The 20,653-nt window shown below is 42.9% G+C and overlaps 1 protein-coding gene across 1 annotated transcript in view; it reads left to right on the top strand.

The window, feature by feature from the left end:
* Window positions 1-20,653, top strand: part of cfap221 (cilia and flagella associated protein 221) — a gene marked incomplete at both ends in the record, with an annotated part of 41,930 nt that overhangs the window by 12,509 nt on the left and 8,768 nt on the right. The window contains 11 exons of the mRNA XM_083632946.1: window positions 3,046-3,175; window positions 3,827-3,956; window positions 5,201-5,312; window positions 6,174-6,261; window positions 8,428-8,517; window positions 9,159-9,254; window positions 12,834-12,921; window positions 13,279-13,373; window positions 16,157-16,237; window positions 17,106-17,213; window positions 20,342-20,536. Coding sequence (XP_083489072.1) covers window positions 3,046-3,175; window positions 3,827-3,956; window positions 5,201-5,312; window positions 6,174-6,261; window positions 8,428-8,517; window positions 9,159-9,254; window positions 12,834-12,921; window positions 13,279-13,373; window positions 16,157-16,237; window positions 17,106-17,213; window positions 20,342-20,536 — 1,213 coding nt within the window. The remainder of the gene's footprint in view (window positions 1-3,045; window positions 3,176-3,826; window positions 3,957-5,200; window positions 5,313-6,173; window positions 6,262-8,427; window positions 8,518-9,158; window positions 9,255-12,833; window positions 12,922-13,278; window positions 13,374-16,156; window positions 16,238-17,105; window positions 17,214-20,341; window positions 20,537-20,653) is intronic.

Below are 20,653 nucleotides of genomic sequence, written 5' to 3'. Positions count from 1 at the left end.
CATCGTAGAAGTGGCAAAGACACTGTACCAATTTCTCCATTAACAGTAGCCTCAATAGTCCAGAATGCATTGCATGCTGCATTTTGAGTAATGGGAGAAACTCTCGCATATTCTCGAATGGGCACGGTGGCTCAGTGGTAGAGCTGTCGCCTCACAGTCAGAGGGTCCTGAGTTCGATTCTCGCCTGGGACACTGTGGGCGCTGTGGTTGTGTTCCCCCCCATATCTTCAGTGCCTACTGCCCAGGTGGGGTATCTCGTCGTAAGGGCCTTTCTGTCTGTGTGGAGTTTGCATGTTCTCCCCGTGCTCCCCCAGGGGGTTCCTCCGTATATAACCCCCCCATTAAAAACATGCAGAAGATCAGATCGTCATCGTCATCCGACCAGTGACGACAACATCCGAAGTTGGTCCCCGGGCGCTGTACGAGAAAGCGACCACTGCTCCTGGCCTGCCCCCCGGAGGAAAGGACAAGCCAGGATGGGTCAAATGCAGAGGACAAATTTCACCGGCCACCGTCAGCATGAGTGTGTTTGTGGCCGCATGCATGTGTTGATGTGTGATCGTGTGACAATAAAAGACGGGCTAAAAAAAAGAAGAAAAAAAAAAGAATGGAAAACCTCTCGCTCTCTTTCTCTAAGTAACTAAGGCACCTAGTGCTCAGGTTACAGTTTAATCTTGGGCCAAGCGAATAAATAGCTAGTCTTCATAAGCAACAAAGAAACCCTTCTGAATAATAATAATAATAATAATAATAATAATAGTAGTATATAAAGTGGAACTTTCACTTTATGTGCAAACTAACGAACTACTTATGCAAATTAACTAACTAACTAACGAACGAACTAACTAACTAGATGGCTAATTTGGGGGTCCAAACATCCACCCACTGTAGTGGGAATGGCCCTGCACTGATTAGAAGCTGGCTGGTGTTTTTCAGCCAGTATAAAACCTAATGTTTAATTCTGTTCCCATGAGAAAGCGGGTGCTATCCATCACCGTGCGGTGGCTCCATCCACTCCACTGTCTTGGTGTTATCTCGACCAGAAGTTAATAATTCATGAAAATAGCTGGGTAGCTGCCTGCTGCAGTGATATCAAGATGGATAGTCCTTCCATGGATGTTTTAGCATATAAAACATTCTTTCCCTGTTTGTTGTTCCCTGCAGTGTGGAACCAAATAAAAAGATGAGATATGTGCAAGAGGAAGATGAAAATATGTGTGCCAGGCCAGTGTTTCTGCAGCTGAACCAATGCCTGACACTGGGATGTTGCTGGGCGTCTTCTTCTGCACTACTCATCTGACATAGATACATATATTTGTAATACAGATGTTAATCTTAATATCTAAGCGTATTGCATTGCCCCTAGTGCTGAACCTTCACTGACTGATTGTGTGACTGTGGCACTTTAAATGGTCTTTACCAAACTTGTATACCAAACACTTACTTCTTTTCCCAAACACTTAACTTATCATATTGTGGGCTAAACGCACTGTTGAGATTGCTTCTAAAAAATGTTAGAAAGAAAGCAATGGGTTGAGAGCTAGCTGCAAGCTAACATGTTAGTCTATGTTTATCAGTACTTATAATTACTGGTTTGAATGAGTTTGCTAGTAGCAATACTCGCCTATGCTGTTTTTCTTTTTTCTTTTTCTTTTTGATGGCAGAACAGAAATATTTTCCCAATACTGTGATGAGCCTGTTAAAGAAAGTAAATAGACTAATGCTCAAAATATCAAAGTATTCTTCAAAGGCTTGAGTCTTAATATCTTAATAAAGTGGAAAGAAAAACAACAGATGGTTAACATTATGCCTGACTGTTAGCATTGCAAAATGATCAGTTCTTACAATTAGAGTCAGAGGAAGCCAAATCTTGTCTTATATAAAAGGGAGTAAGTGGGTTCTGTCTGTCTGTTTTAATTTGTGTCTCACATTGGATGATGTCATCAGTGATGGTCACTCAGGCAATTATGATGCCACTGATGATGTCACAATGTCAATGACATGCAACGAGCAATTGTGTGCTGAGTGACGTCACTCGAGTACTCCATGATGTGATCAGTGATGGTCACTCGAGCACTTGTGATGTCATCAGTGAGTGATGTCATCAGTGATGTGAAATTAAGCAATTGTACGCTGTGCATGCCAATAGGGCAGGCGAGGCCACTCAGCAGCCGAGCTGCGTATGCGAGATTTCTAGTTATGTAAATGTACAATTTCGAGATGAAACAGTATGACAATTTCAAATCATGATTACAGAGACCAAAATTATCACGCTTATCAGTATTATCGCTGTATTGTTAAAATGTGCTGAAAATGTTCAAAAAGTACCGACACACTCAGTGAAATCATTTCACCAAGTTTTATATTCAAAACTCCAACCCAAAAAGTACTGATAGGCTCACTGAAGTAATTTCACAATAGCGTCAAAATCGTGCAAAATGCAGTCACTAAACTCTACAGGTGTGCAGTTGACATCAAAATGAAGGCCGAGTTCGAAAATGGGTGTGATCCGAACAAGGCCCCCAGCCCACATTTGTTTCGAGTTGTTGGTGTTTTTACATTTATATAGGCACAGCTGAAACACTGTCCTGGCAATCAGTATAAAGTAAATACAATGAAAATTCATTATCTCATTATCTACTGTATCTATATTGCTCAGCCTCCCTGCTTACCTGACCTGCCACCACACCAGCCAAAACACAGGCAATACACACTGCTATAGAGTTCATCATCACCACACCACCCAAAACAGGCAATAAACACTGCTATAGTCCCCGCACCATCACCATCACCACACCACCCAAAACAGGCAATAAACACTGCTATAGAGTTTATCATAATGCTGATTTTTGGCACCCACTGTTTCTATTCCGTAATATTTACTGCTCAACAACATCAGTGCAACCTGCTGTTCTTTTGGCACAGTCACGATCAATTAGCATTATAATAATGGACATGCATATTTATTTTGCTGGTTATTAATGGCCACAATTTCCATCATGCAGCATTTACTCTTTTCTTCTTCTTCTTTTTTTTGCATCACAGTCAGCTGGAGCGAGAGTGGGGTCATGGGGAAGAGATGGCTGCAGAGTACAGAGGGCCGTCACCCGCCTCCCAAGTGCCTCCCTTGAGTAAGAGCAAGCACAGGGCAAACAAGAAGACTGACAAATCTAAGGTATTGTATGTGGCTTTACATATAGAGCACATATATTTACCCAACATTCCTCTGTTATTTCATGTAGCACCTACCCCCCCCCCCCCCCCCCCCACCAAAACACACACACACACACACACACACACACACACACACACACACACACACACACACACACACAAAACACACTCAGTCATAAACAACCTGATTTCATTTGGGAGCAGTTTTACTTCTGGTCCCACATCTGCCCTTGTTTTAATCCCAGTTATGGAACAAAAAATAAAAGCTAAAAACAATTGCTACTTTATCATCATTATATAAAGCCATTAATGGTAGACATCACAACTGCACGTTCTCATGTTCTCTAGTAATGCTGGCCATTTGTGCAGCCATGGAGCATAGCGCTGCTGAATATACACAGAATACTGTATGCACTGGATGTGTGTTTTATCCTCTAAGAGGATTTCTCATGATTTATGGTGACAGTGCAGGATACAGTTTATGGATCCTGTGCTGTGTTGCGTATGATGTATGTATGCTGTAATGTTGTGGTCTATGTATCGTGTTGGACTACTGTCTGCAAAACAAATTGCCCCTTGGGGACACAAGATTTTTTAATCTTGAATCTCTGTTTTAAATTGTCCCTGTTATTTCCTTGACTGTGGACTCCAGGCTGTGAGAGAGCAGGCGGCTGGAGCGAAGCTTGGTCTGAGGCCTGCGGTGGATGTCTCCACCCCTGCAGGAGTGGCCAAGATGCTGATCAAAGACACCCATAAACTCAGCTCCAAAGACCTGAGGGAAGGTATCAAAGACACCCATAAACTCAGCTCCAAAGTCCTGAGGGAAGGTAGCAACCCATTAATTTCACTCATCCAGTCGTCATGGAGATTGATGACCTGCATCTCGGATAGGGATGCACCATTATGACCATTTTGGCCCATACGGATAACCGGGATTAACATTGCTGTTATTGCCGATAAACGATATTTACCTATCTCGATATGATTTGTATCAAAACAAGTTTGATAGTCAAATGTACATACTGAAAAACACATGTACGTAATGTCTTTCTTTATTTCCAAAACATTTTGGAAAAGCCCATAAATCATCAATCAATAAGATTTACCACATTGTTTTCACTCAATATGAAAAATGGCCAATAGAGACAGTCGACATGTGTGGGAACGCCCACAAAATGTTATACGGCTGGCGCGCGAGTGGGGTAAAACCGCCGATATATCTCAATGGGCTGACTCACCAAAGGACGGTGCTGCGGCTCTACACTACAGGTTTGGGGGTTCTAGAGCAGAACACAAGACGTCTGCTCAGATGTGCGTTTACTGCGGTGGTTAAATCCCCGATCGTGTCTGCCTGGGCTGGGCTATCAGCTAAATTCTAACTTTGCTGAATGGATAGAACGGGGGATTTACCCCCACCCTGACCACGCCCCCAGCCAGGCTGAGCCAGCTAACCCAGCGTCTATGACGAGACATCGCCTCAACCTATACGATAACCGATATTATCATTGCTGTTATTCTTTTATTTAATTTTTTTTAAATGTTAAAACATCAGCAGTTACCAATATGAATGCCATGCATCCCTAATCTCGGACCATGTGCATATCACCAGAGACCTTTAATAGATAGAGACACCCCACTCCAGGCTCCACCAATGATAAGAAGTGGTACTCTTCCGGTCTCCTAAATGGCTGTGGTCATCAGCTTGTGATTGGCTGTCTGTCAATGGTATGAAACTTCATTGGCTGACCAGTCTCCTAAATGGGCGTGGCAGTGGCGAAACCTCTGTGGCACAGATACAGGAAGTGACTGGAAGTTGGGGTGTCCCTATCTATATTACATGTCTCTGATATCACATGTCATACATCACTTGTTGCAGTGTCATATGAACTGTGTGTGAACTCCTGCATTATCTTCTATATAATCCAAACAAACCGCTGTTACTCCTCCCTAACCAACCCCCCATATCTGTAACCCTGTGTTTTATTGCCTCCTATCCAATATTTTGCTGTTGTCCCCTTTACTTCAGCCATATCCTGTAGCAGCATGGTGGCTCCGCAGAACAGACAGATGAAGGAGGCCTTCTTTATGAAAAAGGTCCAGCTGGATGTCAAAGAAGAGAGAGCCAACCACCTCAGATGGTACGTTACTGAAGTTTCACTATTTGAAGCTATTTTGAACCATGAAGTTTTCAGATTTCCTTCATAAAAAAACAAACATGTTCCATAGATTGCTCTCCTAGTTCAAACAACTTCCATCATCATTTCCATTCTTCCCGTTGTTGGATTTTTAACCATCTGGATTGATTGATTACCCATATTGAAGTTGTTGTTGCTGTTATGTTTGTTTTTGTCCTTATGTACCGTGAGGCCTACTTACAGTGCTAAACCTATTTGTTTGAGCAGGCGTGGCCACACTTTTTTGGTTGTGGGTCACATACAGAAAGGAGTCACGGGCCAAACAATGTTAAGCGTGGCCATTTTCAACCGGTTACACCGAAAGAAAAACGGTGTTTTTAGACCAGAAAACCCCTGTGCCATCAAACATTTATTTTCTCTCAAAAATAACTACACGACACTACTAAACCATTTTAATTACAGCAGTTTGTCGATGTGCTCAGCTATTACAATGGGTATTTCTGTATCTTTTCAAATTTTCTTTTCAACTATTGGTTTCTGTGCCAAGAGGTTAAGACAGCAAAATTCAGTAAAAAGGGGCGTCTGGGTAAAAAAATGAAGAACAGGAGAAAAGGTTAAGAAAGGCATTCTCCAACATTCCTCCATAACTCTCAGTGAATACAGTTCAAGGCCCAAGCGTATGTATGATGCAAGGTGTAAATCGGTATAAAGTTAAAAGAGTCAAAACATGCAGAAATGATCAACTATTGGTTTCTGTGCCAAGAGAGATTAAGACAGAGATCATTTCACCAACATTCAATATATGGTCTTTTTCTTTTTAAGAAAACAAAATAGCAAAACAAAAAACCTTTTCCTTCCATTCAGGCAAGTTCACCTGGGTAAGGACGCCATGTCAGAGGAAAGCAAGAGGCGGGTGTTGGAGGAGAGAGAGATGGCTCTGCATGAATATACGGTACGATTTGACACTTCAACTTGCTTATATTTATACTGTACATTCCTGCACATGAGTGGTACTTAATATCTTCACCCACATTTTTCCTCCTGAGGCTATTCAAAATTCAGATGGAGGTTTGCCCGGACCACCCTCATACATGTTCATAACAGAATAGATTATTCCGGCCTTTGTTGCACTAGACTAGGCCATGAGTGACCATGACCATGAGAGGCTTTCAGATCCATTTTTCCATGCGATTAAACATGACATTTGCCCGATGAGTGACGGCTGATCACTGATGCTGGACCAGCGCTCTCACTCTGAGACATTGAATGCATACCAATGTTGTAACCGGCAGCAGCATCGGATCCACACTGTGATTTTCAATGCATCCTTATTTAAAAAAATTGAATTGTCTATATGATTGAGTTTATTGAGACCCACCAAGGAAATATGCAACCTCAGCCAGAGTAGCATCAGTAGTGAAATGTGTGTGTGTGTGTGTGTGTGTGTGTGTGTGTGTGTGTGTGTGTGTGTGTGTGTGTGTGTGTGTGTGTGTGTGTGTGTGTGTGTGTCTGTGTCTGTGTCTGTGTCTGTGTCTGTGTGTGTGTGTGTGTGTGTGTGTGTGTGTGTGTGTGTGTGTGTGTGTCCTCAGAGAAGTTAGTTGAATAGTTGACAAAACTCTCACAGACACTTAACAGTACTTCCTCTCCCATCTCCTCTTCCCATTTCACTGTTTATAATGTGCACACATGCATGTGCGTGCACGCACACATGCACACACACACACACACACACACACGCATGCGCGCGCGTGCGCACACACACACACACACACACACACACACACACACACACACACACACACACACACACACACACACACACACACACACACAGAGGGATTCTCTTCCCTACACTGTCTGTTTACAGGTTCATATCACCACAATGTGATATTTTATGGGAACCTTTTATGGTAGAGGAGAGCAATTATTTGTGTGTTTTATTTATTATAAAAAAAACAGTATGACACACGGGCATTCTGAACAATGAGATTATTAGGACAAAGCAAGCAACAACTAGAAACAAAAACGAAATATCTAATATTAGATGTTAAATGTATCCAGGCCAGAGCTTAAATAACCCAACTTCTGTTTGCATCACAGTCATTGTGGTTTCATCACCCATATACAGTGTGCTATGTTGGTACGATCAAGTGCATAACTATTAGGAAAGTGACCTTAAGTTAGAGCTTAAAGATAAGGCTGGTGCATTTTAATGCATTTCTTACCGTCAAAAAGTCGTATGACAATCACAAAATCAACAATGTGTTTGCTCTACTCCCGTTACTTTCTAATATCCCACGTAGCGTTGTTAGCCGTCAACCCGGAAGTCATTGGCTCCAATTCTAAGCAAAGAAAGGGGATTCCCCAAGTGTCGGTTGCCGGCTATTTAGCCGTCTCTACCCACCTCTGTCTGGCCGGCTACTTTTATAACTGAATGTCACTGAGACTACGTACACTGTGGGGTGCCCGGGTAGTGTAGACGTCTATTCCCTTGCCACCAACACGAGAGTCGCAGGTTCGTGCCCCGTGTTGCCTCCGGCATCCCTACAAATGTAATTGGCCGTGTTTGTGGGTGGGAAGCCGGACAAGGGTATGTGTCCTGGTCGCTGCACCAGTGCCTCCTCTGGTCGTTCGGGGTGCCTGCTCAGTGGGGAGAGGAACTGGGGGGAATAACGTGATCCTCCCGCGCGCTACTGGAGCAGAGGGGAGTGACATTACTGCGGATGTCATGCCAGTCCGGCGATCTTGCGTTGGTTGTAAATAATGTCTGTAACCATAGTAACGTTTACTTCAGATCAATATGGCAGCTACCATTGCCTGTATGTTAGGTTTACTTGACACCAGTAACCAGAGGTGTCAGTTTATCCATAATGTCTTAGTAAACCGCCACTGATAGACGCGATAGTCTTAACCACAACTTTTGCCCAATGTTAAGTCAAAACATACATTTTGAATTTACAATATTCTTCAACAAATAATACGTTCAATATGCTATGGAAGATGCTATGTCTCTTATATTAGTAATGCATATGGGTACACTACACACACAGGTATTCCATGTACAATGTACAATGATATTCCTCGTATACTGTGCTGCCTGCTCTTGTTGTCGGTGTAGGTTAAGAAGGGAGCAGTCAGGCAGGAGGAGGACTTTGCCACCGGACCACCTAAACTTTCCAACAGGCGGGTGCTTTGTGAAGCGGGACAGGTAAACATCACGTGGTGTTTGGTGTGTTTGTGGTCTGGATGCTGAGCATCATTTTCCAATTAGATTCACGTTCACACGTCACGCAGCTTGCCTCTCTGATAACGTGAAACAAGGTCCGCCCCCCTCCTCATGAATACAAAGCGGCTTGTGTAACGTGTCTTCAAATGGCTGCTGTCCAATACATCTGTATTCACTTGAAAGGCTGCAGCTATTCTGAGCTGTCATCGTGGTGTCAATATCTCAGACACCACCTATTGAATGGAAACAGTTCAATGGGCCACTTCAATGTGACTGACCCCAAAGAGAAGAGTGGAGCACCCAAGACTGACATTTCAATGCACACAGCGTCTTCTTCAGAGTCAAAAAGTCTGTTTGACTCTGAAGAAGACGCTGTGTGCGTTGAAATGTCAATCTCGGGCACCCCTAGCTAGCACCCCCCCTCTGCACGTGCCTGGTTAGTTCGTATGGTCGTTTGTTCGTTCGTTAGTCACACTGTAATGTTGACTTTGTGCCACTAGGGGGGGCGCCACTGACAATGAATGTGGTACTCAGTGGTGAAGCAGGAATGACTTACCCAAGGGGGAACTACATCAGTGGTGGAGGACAACATGTTTACTGTTTGCTTGTTTAACCTCTTCCAGGCCCCAGAGGGAAGCCCGTCCTTTCAGCTTCACGCCAGCTTTCAGCTGGAGCTGAGGCGCCGAGCCCTCAGACTGTGCCAGCAGGCTGCACGCACGGTACAGTACCATGCACCATGTCCATGTCAGCTCTGAGGCACATGTACCAGTGCACACATGCATGAGCATTTGCTTAGATGTACAAACGCATCACTCACTCACACACACACACACACACACACACACACACACACACACGCACGCACGAATGCACACCCACGCGCGCACACACGCACGTGCACGCACACACACACACACACACACACACACACACACACACACACACGTGCACACACATACACACACACACACACACACACACACACACACACACACACACACACACACTAGAACTGGGCTAGTGTAGAATGGACTGAGCTGGTGGGACACTAGCCCATCTGTGCTTCCAGAGGGTCCCCAGCAAAAAGGGGAATCATTTATTTTCACTATAATTCCATCCATTAGTAACACAATGACAGAATGTATAGCTATTTTACTCAGGGGTTTCCTACACTTTCTGTAATAAATCCTCTAAAAGCAAAAATCTTTTATCAGATCGGGGACCCTGGGACAAAATCCTAATAGGGACCCGTGGTCGAATGTGTGTCAGTTTAGGGGCCCTTGACGTGAAAAATATGGCGAATCACTGCTTTACCGTCTGGACTATGTTGAAGTGACGGCAGTTGAGCCTTAGTGTAGTGTAGTAAATAAATAGGTCAGACTTTATTTGGATAGTCCATTATGTTGATACTCAACTTCCTATCAAGTGAATATGTGTCACTACAAAAGTCTACTGAGTTTCATGTGATACTCATAAATGTGTAGAAAGTATTCCATAGATGTCTGGGCTAGGGTTAATCTTAGGGCTAATGTACACCGCCTCCGGAAAACAGATGTGGTACGGCTCCAGTACGGCTGCGAACAGACCCACACTCATGTAATCTGTCAGATGGATGCGGAATACGACAAAAATAGAACAGGTGCATTTTTCCGTACCACATGTATCGCCCATCAATTAACATGGGCGAGAGTCGATCCAGCAGTTTTGCCTGATCCGCAATGCATCTGGTGTAAATTGCCCGTTAGAGTTAGGGTTAATGGTATAAATTGGACCAGGTTAACGTTGTGTTTTGTTTTCAGTTTAGACTAAGGTCATGGTTAAGGTTACAGTCTGTTAAGAAGATGCTATCCAAATAAAGTAGTCCAAACTGGTAAACATGTCAAGTTTGAGACATTTTAGATATTCAGGTCGCGCTCTTATCCAGAGTGACTTCCAAAGAGTGCAAAAGCAGAACAAGCTTCAGGTCTGAGACCACCAAAAATGACAATCAGCCAGAAATAAAAGTGTGCAAAGGTCAGGGTCAAGGGTTAGAGCCCTTTAGTATTTCTGTGCTGGGAAAATAAATAGAATATGATGAATCAGCGTGACATCACAACCAGGGTGGGAATTACACAGAAACCATGGAGGCCACGGCCTCCGTTGCCCCTCGATGGCTGTGATGCCCTGAGATCCCTAAGGCCAGCTTGGCAGTGCCCTGCTACCAGCCTGCTACTGTCAGTTGCTCTGAAAGCATATCAGTTTAATGTAGCCTGCCCTATGCAAAGTTTGTGTCATTGGCTCATTTTAACACACATTTGATAAAAATCACTCTTCACGATGTCAATAGAGCAATGACGCCGAAGGCCAAATGGCCTTGCCCCTACTAAGGAAAACTAACATCCTTAAACATCCTTTAAAGTGTCAAAAACCATCCTGTGCACTGTTTACAGATCTTATATTGAGAGCCTCATAACCTTTTCTTTTATATGTTGGTTTAACGGTTTGTCTGTGAAGGACAGAAACAGCCTTAACAATATCGTCAAAGTCTGCTCCAAAATCATTGGAGTCCAGCAGAGTGACCTGAACGTGCTGTGGAAGAAGCGAGTGGTTCAGAAAGCAAAAGGTCTTATGGACCAACCTGACCATATCCTGTCCCTGCAGAACAAACCGTTACTCCAAATCCTTCATTCCCTCAGCCGTTCGGCTGCTGAATGCAGAGAAGTAGAAACTGCACTTACTTACTGTATGTATGTAGTATGTACTTAAACCAACAACACTGCATCCTAACATTTGCACTTTTTTTTTTTTTTTTGTGTATGCAATTTTTTTTTTACTTTTTTTTATTTTTTTTTATTTATGTCTCTTTTAAAACCAATTGTTTACACATGTACCTTATGCACTTTACATGTGTACAAACAATGTTGCGGCGTGCATCTATGCGGCTCAGATCCATGTGTGCTGCGGGACATGAGGAACCAAAATGCACTTCCCCTCGGTCGATCACACTGAGTTTCTCATTTGTTTCTTGTCTTTTTGTATGTCTGTATTTTGTATCCTGTGATTTAGGACAGAGACAAAATGTGTTTACCCGCAACGGTGATGAACTGCAGAAACTGAATTGCCCCTTGGGGATAAATAAAGTTTTCTGAATCTGAATCTGAATCTGAATCTAAAATGACAAAATTCCCACCCTGATCACGACAACAAAAAAGCACTTGCCACTGCAGCAGTTAACTAGTATGAAATAAAGCTGAAAAGCTGTGCCAAACAAAAGTTAATATCTCCAATATCTTCTAGAGAGCAGAAGTAGTTAAAGGGTCTGATGTATAATATATGTAGTGTTAAAGTTGTGTGAACTGTCACAGTTTTAAAATAGTGTGAATTTAGTAAAAAGTACAGCCTGCTAGAGTGAGAGGCTCCCATTATAAAGGCTGAAAAAAGCATAAAACATAAACTGCGATTTCTTAAACAGTACAAAAGATAAATTAAAGCTGAATTAAGGTGATTGAGTCCTAAAGGTGGTGACTCGTTTAAAGTTTAAATGCAGTGTCTAGCTTAAAGTATGACGGAGCAGTTAGAATTCAAAGAGGACATGGTTTCACCATGAACTGCTGTTTAAAACGAACCGCAGTTCCCCCCAGAAGCTGTAGAAGCTGTTTATTACCAAACACGCTGATCCCTCCTATAAGACCTAAGGAGAATGTTGTTTTTTAAAATACTGTAGTAATTTAACAGTAACCTTGCAAGGCAGCTGGATGTTAATTTAACAGTACCATTTGTAAGTTTTCTTTTTAAATCTATCATTGTCAAAGTAATTTCGACATTGGCCGTTGGGGCTATGCTGTTCAACCTCATATGTAATGAGTGCATACATTTTCAGTATGGGTGCAAGGCTAGGGCACCAGAAGATTGGCAGCATTGCCTTTGCATATAGATGAATTTGCAATATCTCATTAATGTCAGTTGGAATATGTGTCCACACTGGCTCCATTTTAAATGAAAAGGACTCCAGGCCCAGAAATATGCAGGGCCCAAATATATGTACATTAGTGGAAGGAGGATTTGGGCAGAGACACAATTCTGCCTTAATTCAGTCCGCATGCTGATCAAGACTCTATATAATAATACACATGAGATAGAGAAGGAAATGGTCAAGACTACCTGCGCCTAAGGCTATTTTAAGAAAAATCAGTTTCACAAATCATTCATTCATAAATTTAATAGAAAGTGCTTTTCCGCTGCCCATAGGTGGCAGGTGGTGGTAGCGGGTGGGTGTGAATCAACAATTAAAGGTAAAACAGTGCTTTTGTCTCTTCCAGGTTGTCATCCGCTGTCGCATGACCCGGAGACTGGACTGCTTGAAGAAACTGGTCGATGCTATGAAGAACCCGCCCACGGCACAGAAAGGTTTTTGACTCTCTTATGATCTCAGGACTCAGAAATACTCTCATCACGTCATGTCGGTAAATCATCGTTTAAATTAATTCCTAGAGGTAAAATTCTAATGAATTGAATTCAAATGAATGAATTGAAATCCCCTCGGGTTGTTATGAGGTTCCCAGAACATACAGTACAGTACATGCACGCCCCGGGCTTGGGCCTATTTATGGTGCTGTGTGCGCATGTAATAATCATACGTTTGAATACGGCCACATTTGCTCACTGACCCCTAAAATTGCTGTTCTGTTTGACTTCACTTTCCACATCGTGTTTTGTGTTTTCCCACCTTTGCATATTTTATTGGATGTATTCCTCTTGTCTCAGAGGAGGGGGAAGGGAAGCCGTGCAGTCTGAAGATCTCGCCAGACAAAGTTCTTCCGTTCTCTTTTCCCACTTTTCCTGATAAAGCCGACCAACTGGTGGGTACACCGCACACCCGCAAACACCGCACTTTAAAAATAGTATGGTATTCCTTATGATTGCAGCCTGCTGCAGGTTGGAGGTTGCTAGTTGACATTGGAGGAACTTGAATTGTACCTACCCATTAACGGTAATTACATGTAATTAGCAGCCTGTGAGAGAACAACTTTAGAGAGCTTTTCCTTGCGAACCAATTTGTCTTATTAAACCTATTGAATTCAAACCCCAAACTACCTAAATGGTAAACGCAGTTCTCAGTCTCTATCCGTGTTGCTCAACTGGAAAGTGAGAACTTTCTCCCAGCTTTCCCACAGTCAGAAACTAATAAATGCCATCAGACAGACCGTTTCCCTCCATGTATTTGGTGAAGTCTGAACATCAAGCAGCAATATCATCTTGGCACAACTTTGGGGTGTCTATGCCATAGACGCTCCCTATAGACCTCTATGGGATCAAATAATATAATCGTAATCCCATAGGCATCCAGGAATTGAGCGAGGGGGGGGAGGGTGCCTTTTTCCAAGCTTTGTCTAGGGGGAGGCCCAGTGGCGTGCCTGACCAAGTTGGTGCCCTAGGCAAGATTTTTGCTGGTGCCCCCCCCCCCTCCCCCAAAGAAAATATAATAAAAATGATATCGCAGCTAATCCACCACTGCAGTGCAGGCTCAGAATTGCCCCCAGTGGCGCTGGAAGTACTTTTAGGTAGGGGGTGCTGTAAGGAAGGGACTCTGGGTGCTGCCCGCGAGGGCAGCGCCGAAGAAAATTTTAAGTTTTTTGGACTTTCATCCATATTTAGAAGAATATTTAATTTTAAATTAACATTAGGATTATACTGTTGTGATGTCATTATTCAGTATCTTCTCCTTTTCTCACTCACTTTCATGTAAGCACCTGCTCTCCCTTTAGTCGTTTTACACTACAACAGACAGCAACACAGGCATAAACACTGAACTTTATTATTATTATTATTATGGAAAACCAGATTATGATGAAAATCAAACACTTTTGAAGAGAGAGCGTGTGAAATAAGATTAGAGCTGGGAAGCACAAACTGTTTTTTAATGCATCCTGTTGGTGGTATAAACACAAGACAGCCAAATCCAACAATTTCGTAAATCCCATTTCTTGCCACCAGGGGGTGCTGCAGCACCCTCAGCACCCACCTTCCAGCTCCCTTCCCCCACTCTGGGAAAAAGCTCCGAGCAGGTAGAAGGGGGCGCGGCCGCGCAGTGGGTGGGGTGGTATGGATTAGGGACCATGGTGAAAGTTCTGCAGCCCAGGCAGCCAGAAAGCCAGAATTAGAAAAATGATTTCACTATTATTTAAAGACTTAACACGTTGAGTGCCAATGACGAGATATCTCGGCTTACAGGATCCAACCGTTGAGTGCCAAAGACGAGATATCTCAGCTTAAAAAAAAAAAAAAAAATTTTGACGGTGGGACATCGATCAACCCCTTTTACGTCTCCTATACCAATATTGGAGGAAGAGAATGTGTATAATCTATTTTACCGACCAGCTAAGTGGCGACAGTGCTCTCCAGACAGAGAGAAAGCCAGCAAAAACAGCCGCGGGAGAAAGCCATTCTCAAGGAAATAGCTGGGCGAAAACGCTTTCGATTTCACACACACACACACACACACACACACACACGCGCGCGCGCGCGCGCACACACACACACTCGAGTACCTTTGAGCATAAATAAGACCAGAATCGCAAAAGCTTCATCAAAGCTCTCAGCCGACACCCCAAGAAACGAACGAGCCCGTTTTACAGTAATCCAGACTTGCCCGAGAGCGGCCGCGGAGCCAGCAGCAGCAGCACAGACGGAGGGAGGAGTTTGGAGACACACACACACACACACACACACACACACACACACACACACACACACACACACAAACACAATACAGTATACAGACTTGCCCAAGGGCACCCATAATCACAGGCACGTGAGGTGGTTCTAAAAATCCATTTATCTCAAAACTCTCTGAAAATCTCTGAAACCATGCTGTACTCAACGGCTAATATCTACATAACTACTAACTCTACAAACTAACTCTTTTAGACAGAGAAAGCACACATTCTATTAGTACTTTTGTGAACTTTGTGTTCACAAAGTCAAAGCAGAAAAGAATCCTCGGCTCTTGTAAAATGAGCCAGAATCCTCAAAAAAACCCTCTGGCAGAAGCTAACTACAGTATTGAAAAAAGGCTGGCAGTGAATGTGTTAAGATGTTGTTCTGCTTATTTTTTGTCTACTATTGTAAAATAATAGTAGGCCTATTATCATGAAAGAGTATTTGTAAAAAAAAAAATATATATATATATATATATATATATATTTTTTTTTTTTACCCTCTCTGGCGCCCCTAACGGCTCAAGCGCCCCTAGCATTTGCCTAGTTCGCCTAATGGACGGCACGCCACTGGGGAGGCCCATGGTTTCACACTTTGAAAACCCCTGGCTCAGACCATTAAAGCATTGAAAAGAGGAGCACTGTTTATGCACCTGGAACAATTCTCATTCATAATTTACCTCAAAAGAAGTCTTTGATGTAACAATGGGATCAAAGAGCGGCTTCACTTTCCGCCACTTTGTCTTTCATTTTCCTGATGCCCCTCCACAAGAAAGGCCTTCTAAAGAGCCCCTGTATCTCAGTCAATAGAGGTGTGTGTGTGTGTGTGTGTGTGTGAGTGTGTGTGTGTGTGTGTGTGTGTGTGTGTGTGTGTGTGTGAGAGAGAGAGTGAACTCGTGAACCATTTGTCTCTTCTATCTTTCTAGGTTCCTACTAATTTGGCCGCAGTGCCTGGGGAGCCAATTGATATGACTGTGGAAACACATATTCCCTTCTTCAAGCTCCAAGTACGTACTTACAACAACACCTGGCCGAGCCAACATGACACTTAGAAATCAGCCGATCTAGGGGGCATGGTGGTGCAGTGGTAAGCGCTGTCGCCTCACAGCTAGAAGGTCCTGGGTTCGATTCCCACATGGGACGCTGTGAGCGCTGAAGGAGTGCGTGCCCGTCCGCATGTCCTTGAGTGCCCGCCGCCCGGGTGGGGTCATCAAAAGGGCCTTTCTGTGTGGAGTTTGCATGTTCTCCCCATGCCCCCTGGGGGTTTCCTTCATATAGGAACCCCACACCAAAACACGCAATATCCTGGTCGCTGATGTGGTGCCTCCTCTGGTCGTTAGGGGCGCCTGTTCGGAGGGAGGGGAACTCGTTGGAATAGCGTGATCCCCCCAATGAATGTCCTACTGGTGAAGCTTCCCCTGTCAGGTGAAAAGAAGCGGCTGGCTACTGCCCATGTCTCGGAGGAAGCATGGAGCCAGTTTCGGCTCTCCCCAGATTGACAGAGTGTGGAGCAGCAACCAGGATAAATAAATTAAAATGAGCACTAACGGGGGATAAGAATGGGATAAAAAATCGGGGGGGGGAGTTGGAGAAAAGAAATCAGCCGATCTACATAATGGCCATAATGAGTAGAAAATGTAACCATGTATGTATTGCATTGATGTGTTTTGTTTTGAGCAAGACGTGGTCTCCTATTTCAGTGTATGTCAATGCATTTCTGAGTGGTTTCTATGTGGATGAATGAGCTTCCTCTGCGCCCTCTCTCATGTTATTATTATATGATATTATTATGTTATTATTATATTATGTTATTATTATATTATATATTTTACCATTATAACCCGATCACATATTGTTATTGTTTTGGTACTCTAGGTTCCGCAGCACTATAAGCTGATGGGCTACCAGCCTGTGTCGGCCTGGGAGGCATTTAACACCTATATCCCCAATAGCTTGGCCAGACCGCTTCGCACTGGAGCACCGGTAATACCACACCGCACCAATAGAATAGAGATTTAGTGGACATTATAATCAGGTATTAATTAATTAATTCATTCATTCATTCATTCATTCATTCATTCATTCATTCATTCATTCATTCATTCATTCCTTTACTTAGCTGTCAATTTCTCAACCACAGACAGTGGATATGGAAAGTCTATATAGAGTTTCAAATATGCTGGTTTTTATTGCTTGATGCCTGGGATAAAGTCCCATTAAATCAGTCATGTTCACATTCAATGGGCCTTTTTCACAGTCGCCATTTTGTGTCTAAAGGCAGAGTAAACACAGGTGCAAGCAAATCATTAATTAGGGCCCCAGCACTGGAACACCTAGATGGATTGGACGTTGGAAACCCTAATTATGTTCTGGTTACACCTGTGTTACTTCCTGCCTTTTAGACACAAAATGGCTGCTGTGAAAAAGGCCAGTTGCATATAATAACCAGCAAAGTCGAGGTAAAAACCAAAAAGGCTACTTATTTCTTTATCAACTTAGCCCATCTGGATTTAATAATTTATGTAATTTCTGGTTAATTCGTCATTCTTCTCGTCTTTGTAGAAGAGTTCAAGCTCATTGAAAAAGAAAGGGGTGCTCCTCCTTATACTGCCTACTTTACATTATTTGTTCGCTCATTCATTACTATTTACAGCAGTGGTGGCTGGTGAGCTTGGAACCAGGGGAGGAAGCTAGTGCGGCGACCAAAGGTCTTTTTCCATATCCACTGTCTGTGGTTGAGAAATTGACAGCTAAGTAAAGGAATGAATGAATGAATGAATGAATGAATGAATGAATGAATGAATGAATGAATGAAATTTGGGCTTTTTTTTTCACGTGTGCGCGCGCGCGCGCATGTGTGTGTGTGTATTTGCCATGTTTCCCATGCTGTCAAGCCTCTTAGCTTTCCACCCAGTGAGGAGCATTGCATTAGCACCCAGTGAGAGGACTACAGGACGGAACAGCACCTGGCACCTGAGGCGGTCCCAGGGAAAATATGACGTGTGCTCTGCTGCTGATACTCTCACCCACAAGCAGTTTTTGCCCAAAACGCCCAAATCTCATTTTAAATTAGCATTAGGATTAGACTGTTGTGATGTCATTATTCAGTTTTAACCATCAATAATTGTTCCTTTTCTCATTATTTCATTTCTCAGAGTAAATACTGTATATTTATTTCGAGATTTTTGTCAATTATTTGTGCTGTTATGGTTATAATTAGCCTAGTGACTCACTTCTACACTATCTTAGATTGTGTTACTTATGGATGGCATGGAATTATAGTGAAAATAGATTATCCCCCCTTTTTGCTGGGGACCCCACTTTGAAAACCACTGGCTTAGGCTAGAACTGTTGCGAGAAGGTTTCAGGATTTATCTCTATGCATTAGGCTGTGATTACTATTTATATAAATCTATTTATTCACATAGATTCATGATATATTATGGTATACAGCCTACCTGTGACATCAATGTTTTGATTCATCCTATGATGTCTCACACTCAGGTGTGCTTTCACAAGACAGGTGTTGTCCATTCAATCAGCTAACCTGTCTTTATAATGGCTGTCTTGCACTGTTTGTATGATACTTGACAAAGTCTATGGCCGAAACTGTTGTCAAATAGCGTTAAATTACACTTAATTGCATCTGGAACGAGAGTGTGTCTTCCTGTGAACAGTGCTGCACTACTCATTTAGTTATCAACTTTGGAGCGTTATTTACCCCCCCTTCCCGACATCCTAGGTTGACATGCTTCATCCCAATCGATTCCTTATTTCTTCTACTTTTATATGATATAAAGATCACCACTCAAGCTTTAAAATTGAGCCCGCTGTCAGCTATCGATTTACAGGCCAAATTCAGTTAAAAAATGTGTGAATCTAAAGTTCGCGGGTTTTAGTATAAGAAATTACAGGATGAAACTTCAATACGACAAAAATAGCGCTGCTCGGTGAACCATTTCCACACCGAATTTAATAGAAGGTTCGGATAACTTGAAATCAATTGACTTACTTGAATATCCGTGCTGTCTGTAGGGGAAACGCTGCAGTCGAGACGTTGCAAATATTCCAGTTTTCTGACATTGCAAAAAGCCCGTATCGCGCAGCTCAAGTCTCCCCGCAACTCGAAACTCGTTTTGGTAGTAATCCAATATCAACGACTGTCTGGCTTGTGAACACTTACTGATTGATAAAAAAGTAAATAAAAATAAGAGGGAAATATGATATGCTGCTACTGTCTCAGTAAATCCTTCCTGTCAGGTCAAGCAGTGGATTTCACCTCCTTGATTCAGCGTGACCACAGACCAGCCAGTGGAACAACGTTGCCGATTTTCAGACGTATTCAGCATTGGACAATACAGAATGTCAATCAATGTCAAGCAATCTATCAATCAAACAACAACCAATTAGGGTTTCACCTGGTTTCACGGGCTAAGGGAGAGCTCCCCTCCTCCTCAATCTGATTCGTTGGAAAACACATCACTCTCACTGTTTTCTGTGAATTGCAAGTCTTTTTCAACCAATCTTATTTTTTCATTAGATAAATTACCAAATAAATCAAGCCCACAGGGCGGGTGTTTTTTTAATCCCCTCCCCCATGCTGGGACCAGGGCCAGAGTGACTCGTCTGCATGGAGCTATATAATGAATGAAAAAATGAGCGTCTGCACATAAGAAAAAACACATTTGATTGATATTTTATTATAAAAAAAAATATGAAAAATGAAAAATATAAAAATAAAAATAAAAAATATATTTTTTTTATATATATTTTTTTTATATAAAATCCCCAATCTAATAGAGGAGGACCATCCTCCTATGCCTCACTGGAAAAACCTCCTCTGATTTACAGTATATCAGGGATGGGCAACTTTGATGATAGAGGGCCACACAAAAAATCCTCGCTACTGTGAAACTATGTGGATGGAAAATACTAACGCGATTAGCGCCATGGTCTGGGTTGTACAGTAAAATAAAAACAGATTTTGGTGGTCTAACCGCCAGCTGCCCAACCCTGATATACAGTATATACCGATATATCCATTCTATCTCCATCCATCCCTCTATATGCATATCTTCCTTGATTTATCTCACTGTGTTGTCCCCCTTCAGGACGAGCTGTTCCCCAAGGTGTTCCAAGCCCCGTCTCCTGGAGCGTCTCCTGGCCCGGTGGGGTCCCAAGCTGGGGAGGAAAGACAGCATGAGGAGGAAGAGGAGGGGATGGACGTGAAGGAGCCTGCCTGCCTAACCTTCACCGCCCCAGAAGCTCTGCTCACACCTGTTCCAGCCAACCCACTCAGGATCTTTGTAAGGCGTTCCCTTTGTTTTTGTCTTTATTTATCCAAAGTAAATGTCATTTCCCCACAATACACTTTGCATTTCAGTGTGGGCAGTATAATTGAACTAGTATATTATAAACCCATG

The sequence above is a fragment of the Poromitra crassiceps genome (assembly GCF_964638095.1).
Source record: "Poromitra crassiceps genome assembly, chromosome: 3".
In the NCBI taxonomy this organism is placed as follows: domain Eukaryota; kingdom Metazoa; phylum Chordata; class Actinopteri; order Beryciformes; family Melamphaidae; genus Poromitra; species Poromitra crassiceps.
This window is presented reverse-complemented; position numbering and strand designations above follow the sequence as displayed.